At 37.0% G+C, this 17,304-nt stretch overlaps 2 protein-coding genes across 2 annotated transcripts in view; one reads left to right on the top strand and one right to left on the bottom strand.

The window, feature by feature from the left end:
- Positions 1–1,836: 1,836 nt before the first annotated feature.
- Positions 1,837–13,410, top strand: LOC127644686 (cysteine and glycine-rich protein 3-like). Its single transcript, XM_052128002.1, has 6 exons — positions 1,837–1,988; positions 2,845–2,962; positions 5,701–5,869; positions 6,248–6,383; positions 9,644–9,737; positions 13,264–13,410. Exons 2-6 carry the CDS (start codon positions 2,851–2,853, stop codon positions 13,335–13,337), a joined length of 585 nt encoding a protein of 194 aa, XP_051983962.1. The 5' UTR covers positions 1,837–1,988; positions 2,845–2,850; the 3' UTR covers positions 13,338–13,410.
- Positions 13,411–13,560: 150 nt separating this feature from the next.
- LOC127644695 (putative palmitoyltransferase ZDHHC13) overlaps positions 13,561–17,304 on the bottom strand; it is a 28,031-nt gene continuing 24,287 nt past the window's right edge. The window contains exon 17 of the mRNA XM_052128015.1: positions 13,561–14,771. Coding sequence (XP_051983975.1) covers positions 14,627–14,771 — 145 coding nt within the window. The 3' untranslated portion in view covers positions 13,561–14,626. The remainder of the gene's footprint in view (positions 14,772–17,304) is intronic.

Here is a 17,304-nt window from a genome sequence, read left to right as displayed (position 1 = left end):
ATTTCCTGACATTCACAAATAAGATAGCAGTAGCATTGAGAAGACTGATTCATTTTAATGATACAGTTTGTTCCATTAAGAATCAATTCATTTGAATCGTTCAGGAGTCGCCATTGTTGTAAAATAAATGCAATACATTTGTTTAACGTAATCCTTTTTTTATGTTATTGCTACATTTCTCCCACCTCAACTTTGTTCCCAAAGTTCTACTTAACACTTGAATAATTTACAATAGTTTTGCTTGTTTCAAAAGAGCGATTTGTTTAGGAATCAGACATTAGACCACACAATATGCTTGAGCTGTGGCCCGACTACTTCCTTACACTTCACATTTACCGTCAGCTAGACGAATGTATTTTGTTTATAATGTAATTATTTGTAAACAAAAAAAAGTGTGTCATATTGAAGTTATTGGAGAGCAGAAGAGAGCTTAAAGGGATAGTTCACCCATTAATGAAAATTCTCTCATTACTACTCATGCCATCCCAGATGTGGATGACTTTCTTTATTCTGCTTAACTCAAATGAAGATTTTTAGAAGAATATTCCAGCTCTGTAGGTCCATACAATGCAAGTGAATGGTGACCAAACTTTGACTGTCCAGAAAGAACATAAAAGGCAGCATAAAAGTAATCCATATGACTCCAGTGTTTTAATCAATTTAAAAGATCAATATTTAAGCCATTTTTACTGAAGATCTACAGTTTCACATTCAGCCTCCTGCTGGTCAAAGATAAAGACTGATAGGAAAAAAGGAATTAAATATTGATCTGTTTCTCACCCACACCTATCATTTCACTCCTGAAGACATGGATTAAATCACTGGAGTCTTATGGATTGCTTTCATGCTGTCTTTATGTGGTTTTTAGAGCTTCAAAGTTCTGGTCACCATTCAATTGCATTGTATGGACCTACAGAGATGAGATTCTTCGTTTGTGTTCTGCTGAACATAGAAAGTAATTCACATCTGTAATTTCTTGAGGGTGAGTAAATGATGGGAGAATTTTCACTTTTAGGTGAACTATCCCATTAAAGTTTCCAACAGCACGTGTTTCAATCTGCTTTTGCAACATTTGACATCATGTTATTCAGATTTCACAAATCAGTGGATGTGAACCATGTCAGATGTAGAATAGGCTACATTTGTATTTTGCCAACAGTTTGATTCAAAGTGACTCACAAATGAAGTTGGCAACTTTTGGTTTGGGTTAAAACACTATTATTCGACCTCCTTTTTATTCTTAGTCTTGAAAGCCATTCATATCCATAAGTTAAATGCTTACACAATATAAAGTATAACAATGTTTCTAAAGATGCGACCCCAATCTTCTGATCCGAAATCAGACGCCTTATCCATTAGGCCACGAGGTCGGACATTTTCAATCGTTCTTCAATTGGTTTGTGCTTGTATCCTTTTGGGCAGCCTAATCATCTAAAACTTGATTTAATAACTGCTAAAAGGCATATACTGTATATATATATATATATATATATATATATATATATATATATATACACACACACGTGTATAAATGGAGTTAAAGAGTGTTTTTTTACAGATAAACTGAATTTTGATTAATTGTGAATTTTCATAAAATTAGGCAAAGTATCAACTTGATCCATCACTGTTTAGTAGGGTGTATGTTTCAGCCTTGTTTCAGCCTATTAAAATGACCTTGCAGTCTGTCAAACCCTAATCAGACTCACTGGAACACTCAAGCATTTAAAGAGCTGAAGAAATGATTTGGACCTTGAAGTATAAATCACCTCTGGATAGAAGACCACTGTAATAATACTTCATTTGTGTATTATCAGCATCTAATTTAAGAGGATGGCTTCACTTGAGAGTCAGCACGGCCCCCTGCTCCTTTCCAGTATATAAAGACCAACCAAAGAGGCTCAAAAATGGACATTAATAGGTACCTTGACTTGAGCTTCAAAGAGGTGAAAGATTATTTCCAGAAGATTTTTTACTTGCTCTGGGACTGAGTAAGTAGAATATAAATCTTACATTTGAATGTCTTTCCATAGCTTGATCATTTGTGATTTATTGCAATTGCAAATATTTTTATATTAGTCTTAGTCATATTATTATGTTTTTTTTTTTGTGTGTGATGAGAAATAAAGAATGTGAAGTTTTATTTGAGTAATGATAATAGGGTAACATCATTTTAGAATTATATAATGTAATTAATAGATCAAAAATGTATTAATTAACATTCTACTGTAATAGATAAAATATCACGGAACTTTAATTTATGCATATTAATATATAATTTTATTGAGATACATGCTAATTTGTATTGCATCAGATTTCTTTTTTCTTTTTTAAATGTGATATATTATATAATGATTTATGAGGTGTTACTGATTATTGTTTACTAGCAATCTAGACATTGATGCCTTATTTTGTCCATGCAAAACATTGATTTCAACATAGTAATGAAACGCATAGTTAATATTTAGATTTTTTTTTTTGTATTATTATTTTGTATAACATCCTTTGAGTGACAAACCAGACGCATATGTACTTGCATACGTGTGACCCAGTTGCACTGGCATCAATAAAAGTCCTATTTCTGGACTCTTATCATCACATTCCACACTAGTGAGGTGATACTCTGCCTGCTCAAAGAGAAGAGATAGAAAGAGACAAAACTGACTCATTACTTTGAGATAGGATACTTCTATTTTTATATCTGACCTTAAGATATCACATAAAGTAAGGTAGGCATTGTTAATGAACTGATTCTAACACTCATCCCATCGGGTCAATGTTTTTGGTATTTCATCTGGCTTAACTGTCTTCCTACCATCCGTGTACATTTCAAATTCATTCCCCCAGACAAGGATGCCAAATTGGGGCGGAGGAGCCAAATGTGCAGCCTGTGAGAAGACGGTTTACCATGCTGAGGAAATTCAGTGCAATAGTCGGAGCTTCCACAAAACCTGCTTCATTTGCAGTAAGTCCACAAGAGGTTCCAGGTGCTATTGAGAAACATGTGAAAGACAAGCCATTTGCTCAGCATCGGACAGGGTGTTGAGTCTCTCTCTTGCACCATAACAGTAAAGGGTATACGCAACATTCCCAACAACATCATCACACCGGAAGTCGGCATGTTGTTTCCCAAAGTTCAATATATTTAAACTAAAGAACTAATTCATGTCAGATCACAAAGGAACATATACTGATTAAAACTTCAGTGAATCTAACCAGATGTCAAACATTCACATTCTCTTCCTGTGGGTCCATTAGTATATCCTGCCAACTGTATTTTAATAAACTACATTATGCAAATAAAATGGCTTTTGAACATTGTTTCATGTTGACATTAATGGACCAATATCAAACAGCCATCAAACAAATAAATAGATCGTCATTATTTTTTAAAGGGACAGTTCACCCAAAATTGAAAATTCTCTCATTATTTACTCACCCTCATGCCATCTCAGATGTGGATGACTTTCTTTATTCTGATGAACACAATCAAATATTTTTATAAGAATATCTCAGCTCTGTAGGTCCATATAATGCAAGTGAATGGTGAACAGAACTTTGAAGGTCCAAAAAGCACATAAAGGCAGCATAAAAGTAATCCGTACAACTCCATGTTTGAAATCCATGTCTTCCGAATTGATGTGATAAGTGCGGGTGAGAAGATCAATATTTAAATCCTTTTTTTGTACTTTAAATCTCCACATTCAATTTCTTCTTTTGTTTTTGATTCACATTCTTTGTTCATGTCACCACCTAATGGGCAGGGAAAATAATTTATAGTAAAAAAAAATACTTAAACATTGATCTGTTTCTCACCCACACCTATCATATCACTTCTGAAGATATTAATTAAACCACTGGAATAGTATGGATTACTTTTATGCTGATTTATGTGCTTTTTTGAGCTTCAAAGTTCTGATCAACATTCACTTTCATTTGATGGACATACAGGGCTGAGTTATACTTCAAATAAAATCTTCATTTGAGTTCTGCAGAAGAAAGTCATACACATCATGGATGGCATGAGGGTGAGTAAATGATGAAAGAATTTTCATTTTGGGGTGAGCTATCCTTTCAAAGGCTTGGGTCATGCCAGTTTTTTTGAGACTGGTAACACTCTGGTTGCGTTAACATGCATATAGCTATCATTCAGGGTCCTCTTTCCATCTGCTGCAGATGATATCGGGCAAAAGTACTTTGGCCTCCCAGAGCCTCTTGTCCATCCGACCCAAAATTAGACTCTAGCAGAGCTCCCGTGAGCCTCTTGAGCTGCTCTGACTGCAAAGCAGCTGGCAAACACAGACAGATGACAGCCCTCTGGAGAAGTCGTGAGATCATCAACCAAATCTAGACTCCCTCTAGATAACAGTAGATTAAAGAGTTTGCTTTTTTATTTTTAAATTTAAGGAGCACTTAGTCATTGTTGTTTAAAGTGGTCATGACATGAGGAATTGATCTTTTGACATGTAATATTTTATTGTTCTATTAAACATACTGTACGTTTCAGAACTGAAATCTTCCTCCTCACTGCGAAAAAAGCATTTGTTGAAACCAAACTGCCAAAATGACATGTTCTCTACTTCCTCTGCATTGTGATGTCACACTGTGGTAGGCATTTGCATCTGACCGCCTCCACAATAACACATTAATGCCTATTAAGTTATTACCTCTGCAGCCCCGCCCAGTAGCGGTGAGCAGTGAGATGGCAAGGAGAGAGCAGAGACTCCACCCAGAATACACTAGCAACTGCATAGCAACACCTAATCAAACAACTTGATGACCTTAGCAACTACAAAGCAATACACAAACAACCAAGGGCGTCAATTTTTGCCTTTGGCAATTTTGTCCCCACCACTTTTTGAAATAGCTTTTGTCAGGAAAGTGTCTAATGTGGAAGTATCTCCAGTTCTTGAGCAGGAGATTCCATTTCGTTCATGTGTATTATAATAAGTGACCATACAGCACTGGAGTGTATTATAATGAGTACTAGTCGCAGCTGTTATCAATGATGTTGATTGATAGCTGGCAATGTTCTTGTGCTGCAATGCGCTTTTGATTTTTAAACTACCTATTGTTTACCTATATGTTCACGCATTATTTATTTATTCTGCCAATGAAAGTGTGTGATAATTATGGGGTTTGATCCCAACATGGGGGCCACCATGTGGAAGCAACTACCATACTACTCAAATCTCTGCAGTATATATCATGAATAGTGCATAGTTTGCTAATTGAATATGTGGATGGCATGTATAATATATACAATGTATAACAGAGCACACTGCACTGGAGTAATATATCCCACAATGTAATGCACTCGACTTGAAAGTATTATCAGCCTCAATGTTCTGGAATTAATCATGCACATAATGGCATCATGTGACAACACCTGTAGCATACTGCTAAGGGGTGTAGATTCCACAGGGGATAGGGGAGAGGTATCCCCCCAATAATCAAAACAAGCAAGTAACCCCCCCACCCTTTAAACCATGATCAGTGGAAACATGTTACTTGGGTATATCTTACTGGATGTTAATTTGCATCAAGGAAAATTTATAATGAACATGATTTACTGTTGCCATGTCAAATTCTTATGAATACTTTTTTCTTATGAAAAAGTATGTGATCGTTTAAAGTCTGGACATTAATCGCACATACAAAGTATGACTGAAAAGACGTGTCTAAACCTTTTCTATTTTGTAGTGGTTTGTCGTAAAAGTCTGGACAGCACAACAGTTGCAGCACACGAGTCGGAGATTTACTGCAAATCCTGCTACGGCAAGAAATATGGCCCCAAAGGCTACGGGTATGGCCAGGGTGCTGGAGCATTGAGTTCTGACCCGGTGGATAATGAAGAACCCCAACCTAAAGAGTATGTCGCAGAGAAAGTACCAGTGCCATATTCATCTAAGACTTACCATTTCAAGCTAAATAAGATTAGATCAATAGGCAGACAGAGAAAAATTTATTTAAAAATCATTACTGATGATATACTGTAGGTTGAAGTTACACCTAGAATAGACATTTTAATTTCAAATAAGTGTACAAAACCATTTTAGTGAATACGTGTTCTGAGATGAGTAACAAATGAAGTACAAAACAAAATAAAAACAGTATATATTTTAGTTAAAATATTTCGACGAGTCAAACTTTCTAGAAAATGTTTTCTTCTGTTGATTCAATTGATGATTGAGAAGAACACAGTCAGTTATATTGTTGTTGGTTTATTGCTGTTTTGTGTTTTTTGAAGGCCCAGACCACCTTGTCCCTCGTTTGCTGACTCAAACCCAAACCCAAAGTTTGGACAGAAGTTTGGGAGCACAGATCGCTGTCCACGCTGTTCCAAAGCTGTATATGCAGCAGAGAAGATCATTGGTGCTGGAAAGGTAACAAGATCCAGACATCTTGCTCAGAGTGTTTGGTGACATGCAAGAAAAGCTCTGCTTTCCCTTCAATGGGATATGATATAATTATTATATTTGGGATATATATATATATATATATATATATATATGCAATATCACACTTGCAATCCTGCGATATGGCCCTTATGGCGATATGGGGCTTCATGATTCGACCGCAGGCACGAGTGTTGTAGGTAATTATAGCAGTGCTGATGTAGGGCCATATAGCATGATTGCAAGAGTGATAATGCTTATATACAACAGTACAATGAAAAAGTCATTATAAAATTGGAAAAACCGAGTATGGTCATAAAAACTGCATTTATGCATGGAGCTACTTTCTTACATGACAGATCAGAATCTACCATTGCTGGTTCAAAACAAATGATGCGTCCAAACCTCCATTAGTAATTCAAAAAGTTCACTTCAGAAATAGTATCACGGCTTGTGCTGTTTCTACCAAGTTATTGGATAAACAAGGTCCTCCTCCATTTTAAACAGCACCAATTATGTAATTAATCAGTCTGTTGTTTCTTTCAGCTGTGATGAGCCGTAATGCTGAAGTTGTTCATTTAAAGCCATTTAAAGCTATTTCCTAGCTTTAGTAGTGGCAATCATGAAGAGCTGTTTTATGTAAACACTAGCTGATGCTGATTCACTTCAGGGCACCAAACTGGCTCATATTACACACAAAAAATATATTTTGCCACCACCTGCTGGCTAATATATGTAATGTAAAAAAAAGACAAACCATAACCCTTAACAGATCTGCACTGCTCTTACACTTTAGTTTAGAATGGCATGAACACAACCGGAGATATACACACAGTAAAGTGTCGGAGTGCTGATGGTGTCAGACCATCAGTGCTCATGGAACGTCTCTCATCCAATCAGATTCGAGGACCGAAACTAACTGTTGTACACGCACACACACACATATATATATATATATATATATCAGCAAAAAAGAAAAGTCCCTTTTTCAGGACACTGTATTTTAAAGATAATTTTGTAAAATACAAATAACTTTACATATCTTTATTGTAAAGTGTTTAAACAATGTTTTCATGCTTGTTCAATGAACCATAATCAATTAATGAACATGCACCTGTGGAACGGTCGTTAAGACACTAACAGCTTACAGACGGTATTAAGGTCACAGTTATAAAAACTTAGGACACTAAAGAGACCTTTCTACTGACTCCAAAACACCAAAAGAAAGATGCCCAGAGTCCCTGCTTACCTTTGTGAACGTGCATTAGGCATGCTGAATGGAGTCAAGAGGACTGCAGATGTGGCCAGGGCAATAAATTGCAATGTCTGTACTGTGAGACATCTACGACAGCACTACAGGGAGACAAGAAGGACAGCTGATCATCCTCACAGAGAGAGGCTGTACAGAGGGCTTGTAGGCCTGTTGTAAGGCAGGTCTTTACCAGACATCATACCGTCATGGTCTGGGGTGGTGTGTCACAGAATAATCGGACTGAACTTGTTGTCATTGCCGGCAATCTCAATGCTCCACAATACAGGGAAGACATCCTCCTCCCTCATGTGGTACCCTTCCTGCAGCCTCATCCTGACATTACTCTCCAGCATGACAATCCCACCAGCCATACTGCTCGTACCGAGTGATTTCCTGCAAGACAGGAATGTCAGTGTTCTACCATTCCCCCCAGAAATGTTTGGGAACTTGCAAGTGCCTTGGTGGAAGTGCCCGGGTAAGTGCCACAGCTAGAACTGGCAAATCTGGTGCAGTCAATGAGGAGGAGATGCACTGCAGTAAATAATGCAGCTGGTGGCCACACCAGATACTGAAAACACAGTTTCACAATGAATAAGACACACTATGCCTTTGGGCATCATACATTATGTCGCAGCTAACTAGTAATACCAACTGACATTTTAAAAACACGTCCACACAAGAAAGCCAGAACTTGAAATGACACTTAATGCTCAAGCAAGCCTAATTGTAACTGCAGCATGACTGTTTGTGAAATTAATGTATCCCTAACAAAATAAAAATAAAATAAATTCATATGAATCTACCAAGGAGGTCTATAATAACTTGAAAAATATATCTAATAATATTTGCATGTTGCTTGCAATACATTTCGTTTCATCAGGATACAATGCTGCTTCCAGTCAAGTTGGATGTGTGATATTCCTACTCGATATCTCCGAACATAAATGCATTCCATTCCCCGATATTCGGAACAGCAACACTCCCGTTCGCTTATCATTAGAGATGTCTCCTAGCAACCCAACTGATAAACAATGCTGCAGCGGTAGCATTTGTGCTTCATGTGTACGATTAGCAAAAGAGATTATAATGTTTTATACACCCGTTTCTGCAGGCGTTTATTAAACAAGCTTTAATTTCACGTAATGTAGAAACAAACTCATTTATCGATATTACTTAATAAAGTGAATGTTTATCACTTACTTAGTTTATCTCCCTGAGTGTCGACATGTTTGTGTGACATCATGCCCCTGCATCTCGACGAAATCGTAGTTGAGAATTTCTGCACGAGCCTACAAGTTGTAAATCTGACTTAAAGGTGCATTTTATTGCACTTTTCCTAGTAAGAGGTTGTAAAATCCGACTTTCCGAGTTGAATGTAACAGCAGCACTACTTTTCAAAACATTATCTGATATGACACTGAATGCTCAAGCAGCCTAATTTACGTTTAGAAAACTCCTGATGTTGCTATAACAATGCAAAAAATCACGAAGTGAAAATCAGCTCTCCTTTCTGTTTAATAAATTAATCAATCACACGGTCATGCAAATCTCGTGTTTTTAAATCCATAAGTATCTCTTTCTCAACGGCAATCCCAGTACTAATTGTAAAAATTTAGATAATGATGTAGAAAGGGTCCAGATGATGTCACAATTTTAAGGAATGTTGAATTTTTGCAATGGGTCTGATGCATTTAAATCGACCTGATGGTATGTTAATTTTATGTTAGACAATAGTTCATACAGTATTAAATACTTGATGGTTCTCACCTCAAAAGATATAGGATTTGTGCCTCTAAACCTGTAATATATATATATAGGAAACCAAATTGTGCCCTATTTGTAGGAAGTGCCCCATTGAACACTCAATATAAGCAGATTTTAAGAGAATTCCTCATTCTCAGCACTCCTGCAATATGCTGCTGTCACAGGTCAGTGCTGTGTAAAGCGTATTTTACAGCAGTGATTTATCAATGTGTGACTGGTTCTGATTCAACAGGCCTGGCACAAAACCTGCTTCCGCTGTTTATTGTGTGGGAAAAGCCTGGAGTCCACCACAGTGACTGATAAAGATGGAGAGCTCTACTGCAAAGGTACCATTAATAACATCAGTCTGTGCCACCTCAATGCAAAGTCTCATAAATATAACTTAACCAATCAATAGACCGTCTGTTTTAGATTGCAAATTTACTGCTTGATTGTTTAGCTGCCATTATAGTCCACTTAATGCAATCAACAACTCATATACTGTAGCCGTGATTAAAGCCTGAATGATGCTCATTACATTTATTGCAGAAGCAACACGCTTACTGCTTTTGATATTGCCAATGTCATTTAAGGGATAATTCACCAAAAATGAAAATGCTCTCATCATTTTCTCATCCTCATGCCATCCCAGATGTGTATGTGACATCCTTTCTTCAGCAGAACATAAATAAAGATTTTTAAAATAATAGTTCAGCTCTTTAGGTAAATAGCTACAATGCTAGTGAATGGTGACCAAATCTTTGAAGCTCAAAAAAGCACATAAAGGCAACATAGGCAGTTTAATCCATGTCTTCTGAAAAGATTCAAATGATTCTGGGTGAGATGAGCCCAAAATATCACTCATTTTTTTCACAGTACATCTTGCCATTGCAGTCTCTTGGCACGATCATGATTTCAAGTTCGATTATACTTCTTAGTGCTTGATGCATTGGCAAAGCACTAGATGACACTATAGGAATGATCACCAAGGAGACGGCTGATGTCAAGGCTAATAGTGGAAAATGAGTTGTATTTTTGACTGTCCTTACCCAAAATCGATTAGATCACTTCAGAAGATATTGATTAAACCACTGGAGGATTAATTAAAATATGGATTAAACCACACATTTATGCTGCCTTTATGGGCTTTTTGGAGCTTCAAAGTTTTGGTCACCATTCACTTAAAATACATTTTCCCAAAGAAAGTCATACACATCTGGGATGGCATGAGGGTGAATAAATGATTAGATTATTTTCATTCTATTCCTTTAATGTACAATCCCAATCCTGAAAAAGTTGGGACAGTATGAAAAAAATGAATTAAAACAAAAAGGAGTGATTGGTAAATTATACTCACCCTTCGCTATATTGAAAGCACTTCAACTACAAAATTCCAGGACATCTCTGGAAATGACGGTGCTGGATGACAGTACTGTATATGCTGCTCCAAAATTTGTACAAATCTGTCTGCATTAATGGTGCCCTCACAGATATGCGAAGTTACCCATGCCATGGGCACTGATACACCCCTGGCCCATACAGACACTGACTTTTGCACTTGACGCTGATAACAGCTTGGATGGTCCTTTTTCTCTTTGGGCTGGGGAACACGACGGCTGTGTTTTTCAAAAACGATTTGAACGTGGACTCATCGGAACAAAAAACACAGTTCCACTGTTCTACTTTCCATCTAAAATGAGACTGAGACCAGTGTTGATGTACGGCTTCTGCTTTGCATAGTAAAGTCTTACCTTGCATCTGTGGATCCAGCGGCGAATGGTGTTTACTAACAAAGGTTTATTAAAATAATCCCAATCCCATGTTCATGATATCCATTACAGATGAATGACATTTTTTAAGACAGTGATGTCTGAGGGATCAGATATCACGTGCATTCAGAAGTGGTTTTCGTCTTGCCCTGGGATTGAAAAAAAACTAAAAGTCACATGTACATAAGTATTCACAGCCTTTGCCATGACACTCAAAATTGAGCTCAGGTGCATCCTGTTTCCACTGATCATCCTTGAGATGTTTCTACAACTTGATTGAAGTCCACCTGTGATAAATTCAGTTGATTGGACATGATTTGGAAAGGCACACACCTGTCTATATAAGGTCCCACAGTTAACAGTGCATGTCAGAGCCCAAACCAAGCCATGAAGTACAAGGTACAGGATTGTATCGAGGCACAGATCTGGGGAAGGGTTACACAAAAATGTCTGCAGCATTGAAGGTCCCAATGAGCACAGTGGAGCACAGTGGCCTCCATCATCCGTAAATGGAAGAAGTTTGGAACCAGGCCTGTATGGTAGAGTGGCCAGACAGAAGCCACTCCTCAGTAAAAGGCACATGACAGCCCACCTGGCCAAAATGCTGGCCAAAATGCACCCGAAGGACTCTCAGACCATGATAAGCAATTCTCTGGTCTGATGAAACAAAGATTGAATCTTTTGGCCTGAATGTCAAGCGTCATACCTGGATGAAACCTCAGCACCTTGCCAATACCATCCCTACATTGAAGCATGGTGGTGGCAGCATCATGCTGTGGGGATGTTTTTCAGCGGCAGGAACTGGGAAACTAGTCAGGATCAAGGGAAAGATGAATGCAGCAATATACAGAGACATCCTTGATGAAAACCTGCTCCTGAGCGCTCTGGACCTCAGAATTCCAACAGGACAACGACCCGAAGCACACAGCTAAGATAACAAAGGAGTGGCTAAAGGACAACTCTGTGAATGTCCTTGAGTGGCCCAGCCAGAGCCCAGTCTTGAACCCGATTGAACATCTCTGGAGAGATCAGAAAATGGCTGTGCACAGACGCTCCCCATCCAACCTGCTGGAACTTGAGAGATCCTGCAAAGAAGAATGGGAGAAACTGCCCAAAAATAGGTGTGCCAAGCTTGTAGCATCATACTCAAAATGACTTGAGGTTGTAATTGGTGCCAAAGGTGCTTCAACAAAGTATCGAGCCAGGCTGTGATACTTATGTACATGTGATTTAAAAAAAATAAAAAATAAAATTATATATATATATATATTTTTTATACATTTGCATAGATTTCAAACAAACTTTCACGTTGTCATTATGGGGTATTGTTTGTAGAATTTTGAGGAAAATAATGAATTCAATACATTTTTGAATAATGTTGTAACATAATACATTTGGAAAAGTGAAGCACTGTGAATACTTTCAGGATGCACTGTAGGCCTACTATGACATGATTGCCTCACCAGTTTAACATCTCCTGTTTCACATCGCCTTGACATTTCAACTCGTCAAATTGTAATAGGTCTTAAATTGCCTGTTTCAACTTATTTGGAGCATGTTGCAATCATCTGAATTGAAATTACTGTACATTTAAATCAATGAAATTTAAACATATAATGTGTAGTTGTGGTGCTTTCAACATACCAAATGTTGAATATAATTTACAAATCACTCCTTTTTGTTTTGATTAGCATTTTTTTATACTGTCCCAACTTTTTTGGAATTGGGGAAATTTTATATAAATTTGGAATTAAGATTAAGATTAAGATGGTGGCTGAAGAGTTATATTCCGGTTTCCCACACCTTTAGACCAATGAAATTCCCTGACTTTTCTCGTCATTCCTTATTACCGGAAGAGGATTATTCAATAGCATTTTACAGAGATTGCTCTATAGGCAATTTGTAGCCAATTAAATATTTGAGAGCTGAGCATAACGTTTAGCCTGATACATTTTTCATGTTTTCTATGACCATGGGAATTTAAATATACTTACAAATACTACCAGTCAAACCTCCGTTATTTTGTACTTTCTCATTTAAAACGTGGAAAGACAACATTTGAAACTCTTTTTAATTGGTCTCTCTGTTTCTATCAATTTTTCAGTTTGCTATGCCAAAAACTTTGGTCCAAAGGGGCGGGGCCTAGGGAACCTGGGCGTGGCCGAAGACAGTTCATGACATGTTCAGATCAGCATGGGCAGTTTTCATTTGCTGGTGTTTTACTATTAAACTGGTTCTCGTGGTGATGCTATGTCCTGAGTGATGCATAAAACTAATAAGTTACAAATATATTAAGTCTATTTTATCTATACATCTGTCATAGCATAACAGCATAATGATGACATTAAGAATTAAAGACTCATTGATTCAAAGAAAAAATTAAAAAGGTTGAAAAAGTTTTGTTTCTAAGGAAGACCCTGAAGGATTTTATACTCACCCAGACGCTAAAACACATCTTTCAGTTTTAAGTATTTATGTATATATATTTGTGTGCACAAAATGTATTGCAAGGCACTTTGAAAAGAAAACCTTTTTTACCCATAGTATTCATTAATATGGTAATGTTTGAGGTCACTTTTGGCCTCTGCAAAACAAAAATGGGCGATACAATACCCAATGAATCTGACCAGCTTAAATACCAAAAAAAAGCTTGATTTATTCCATATCTCAGAACATTTCCCTTATGATGAAATATTAAGTAATAAAAGAAAGGATGAGGAATGGTATTAAGAATTGCCTTAACATAGATGTTATCATACAAGGTCATGTACTATAAAGTGGTAAAATTATAATAATATCAAAATTGCTATTGAAAATCTTACTGATTGCTCAGCATAGATATGGTAGGCTATCATTATACAAATAGCTAAGAAATTATTGTTTTTATGAAATTATTCAAATGGTTCCATACAGCTGTGTCTTGACAAATGGCATCAACGTTTTGGTAGCTCTGCAGTGTGGAGATACATCTGATCATTAAAGTTTAATGTCATTTCAAATATATCTTGATTAATCCTGTAGCAAAGAGATGTACGTTTCTCAAAACATGTCAAGGAAATATGCTTTTCAGCTAATTCAATTTTGTAATTCAGCACTTTTTCTAGTACAGTTTTTATATCAACAAATTCACATATTAAAAAAGAAAAAATGGCCATACAAACATTTTCAATTCAAAATATGTCAGTATACATATAAACATGTATTCATCCTCTTGTATAACTTAAAAGTTGTAAGGCAAAATCTAACCTTCATTAGCGCAATATACATTACATATATATATATACACACACTATATTTTAGACGAATATAAAAGGTTGATGCTCTTGCAAAAAGAACAGGTGATCAGTCGAATCTTCATTTCCCTCATTTAAAAAGGCATTAAAATCACGCCGATGGCTCTATGGCTGGGTCAAAGTGTCCTGAAGGAGAAGTGTGCTCTCCCAGAGTGGGTGACCGGACGGTGAGGGTCAAACAGCATTCGGACCGCTGAACATGGGATGTTCTCTGCTGAGACCCATAGGATACTGCTGAGTCCAGTCCAGCACCACTGGCTTACACAGACCACAGCATCGACACTGGAAAAAGTTCACCAGGTTCTTCACCACTCCTAGACTGCAAGAGAAACAACAAGAGAGGAATGTTATGGCAGAAGAGCCCCTGTGAGAGGTGACAACATTATACTTCAAAGCAGCCTTTCCTGTTCTACCCAAATTCGTTAGGTGAAAAAAATACTGTAGTTGATATTACATGTATAACAGTGTTTTATAAAATAAATTAAAACATTTTTAAGAAACAACTCAAAACGCTGGAAAAATTGCTATTTATTTTTTTAATGGGCCATTACCATAATATGGAGACCTTCATTTTTAAGTCATGAAAAAGGTTTAAAATTAGGGATGCATCAATATAAGATTTTGGGCTGACACCCATTTTACCAAAAAACTATAGGCCGATACCAATACCAATATTTGACCACTTACCTCATTTTGTCATCAGATAACTATTTTACTTTGGAATCAAGCTTTTTAACTGTTCTAACAATAAATAATTTCCACTGAACATGGATTGCATCTGTTGAACACCTGACAGGCCAACAATTTTAAGTGAGACACAACCAAAGATGAACAGAAGATAAAAAGCCAAAAAAGATGCAATAAATTACTAAATAGGATAAAATGATGACTGTTATTTTGTACTTCTAAAACCTTTTTCTGTTTTTCCAGTTTAAATCACCAGAACTCAGATTTTAAAAGCATGTCCTGTAGATGATAAAACATTACAAATTCCTACTATGCATGTTGGGCAATTCCACAGAAATGTTGCAACCAAAGGAACAAAACCCCCTTTTAAATTCAGCAATATATTGGTATCATGGATAATGCCATCCAGACCACTAGAGGGCGCCACTTGCTCACACAGAGCTGACTGATGCGCTGAATGATATTTTCAAATACAGCTTTATAAGGTTGAGTTATCGCACAAGGCCATATTGTGATTTAAATTTAAATTCCATTAATTGTGCTGCGTTAATGGGTATATCATACTGATTTCTCAGATGTCAAAGTTTGCTGGTTTCAAAGCATTTTGGATGGTTTCCTTCATCATATAGCCTATAGCTAAGTGCTGCTTTCACATCTGTCATGTCCATTTATGACAGTTTTTAAGCATTAATGTACAACCCCAATTCCAAAAAGTTGGTACAGTATGAAAAATGCTAATAAAAACAAAAAGTAGTAATTTGTAAATTATATTTACCCTCTACTTTATTGAAAGCACTACAACTACACATTATATGATGTTTTAACCTGTGAATTTAATTAGATTATTGCAACATGCTCCAAAAAATTTGAGATGGGCAATTTAAGATTAATAACAATTTGACGAGTTAAAATAACAAGGCGATGTGAAACAGGAGATGTTAAACAGGTGAGGCAATCATGTCATAGTATATAAGGAGCCTCCAAAAACAGCCTAATCCTTCAAGAGCAAGGATCATTTGAGACTTGTCAATTTGCCAACAGATGATTCAGCAAATAATCCAGCACTTTGACAACAATGTTCCCCAAAGACAAATTGGAAGGCAGAAATTTTGGGCAATTCACCCTCTGCAGTGCACAATATAGGAATTTGGTTTAATGTCAGTGCGTAAAGGGCAAGACAAACACCACCTCTGAATGTGCATGATCACTGATCCCTCAAGACATCACAGTCTTAAAAAACGTCATTCATCTGTAATGGATATAATGAACATGGGATTGGGATTACTTTAGTAAACCTTTTGTTAGTCAACACCATTCGCCGCTGGATCCACAGACGCAAGTTAAGACTTTACTATGCAAAGCAGAAGCCATACATCAACACTGACCAGAAGTGCTGCCGAATTCTCTGGTCTCGGTCTCATCTTAGATGGAAAGCAGAACAGTGGAACTGTGTTTTATGGTCCAACAAGTCCACGTTTCAAATAGTTGTAGAAAAACACAGCCGTCGTGTTCTCCAGGCAAAAGAGGAAAAGGGCCATCTAAGCTGTTACCAGCATCAAGTGCAAAAGTCAGTGTCTGTATGGGCCAAGGGCATGCCAGTGCCCATGGCATGGGTAAATCACACATCTGTGAGGGCACCATTAATGCAGAAAGATTTGTAAAAATTTTGGAGCAACAAATACTGCTATCCAGCACGGGTTTTCCAGGGATGTCCCTGCATTTTCAAGCAGGACAACACCAAACCACACCCAGCCCGGATTACAAGTGTGTGAGCAGAGAGTGTGGGTGCTAGATTGGCCTGCCTGCAGTCATGACCATCTCCTATTGAGAATGTGTGGCGCATTATGAAGCACACCATACGGCAACGAAGACCCCTTAAAATTGTGTAGCCCACGACCTGGGGAATGATTTGGGGAAAATTCCACTTTCTAAACTTAACAAACTTGTGTCTTCAGTGCCTAAATGCTTGATAAGTGTTATTAGAAGAAATGGTGATGTTTCACAGTGGAAAACACTTGACTGTCACCACTTCTTGGAGCATGTTGCAATCATCTGATTTGAAATGACTGTACATAAAAAATAAAATAAAATAGAAACTATGAAATTCACAAGGTAAAACATCATATAATGTGTAGTTGTAGTGCTTTCAATAAAGCAAAGGGTGA

This window comes from Xyrauchen texanus, chromosome 1, assembly GCF_025860055.1.
Source record: "Xyrauchen texanus isolate HMW12.3.18 chromosome 1, RBS_HiC_50CHRs, whole genome shotgun sequence".
Lineage (NCBI taxonomy): Eukaryota > Metazoa > Chordata > Actinopteri > Cypriniformes > Catostomidae > Xyrauchen > Xyrauchen texanus.
The sequence above is the reverse complement of the archived record's forward strand: the minus strand, read 5'-3'. Positions and strand labels throughout refer to the sequence as shown.

Bases quoted from the DNA above. Each gene is read 5' to 3' on its own strand.
- LOC127644686 (XM_052128002.1), top strand. From the start codon at position 2,851: ATGCCAAATTGGGGCGGAGGAGCCAAATGTGCAGCCTGTGAGAAGACG. The intron at 6,384-9,643 runs GTAACAAGATCC...CTGATTCAACAG, and splicing joins AGATCATTGGTGCTGGAAAG to GCCTGGCACAAAACCTGCTT. The intron at 9,738-13,263 runs GTACCATTAATA...TCAATTTTTCAG, and splicing joins TGGAGAGCTCTACTGCAAAG to TTTGCTATGCCAAAAACTTT.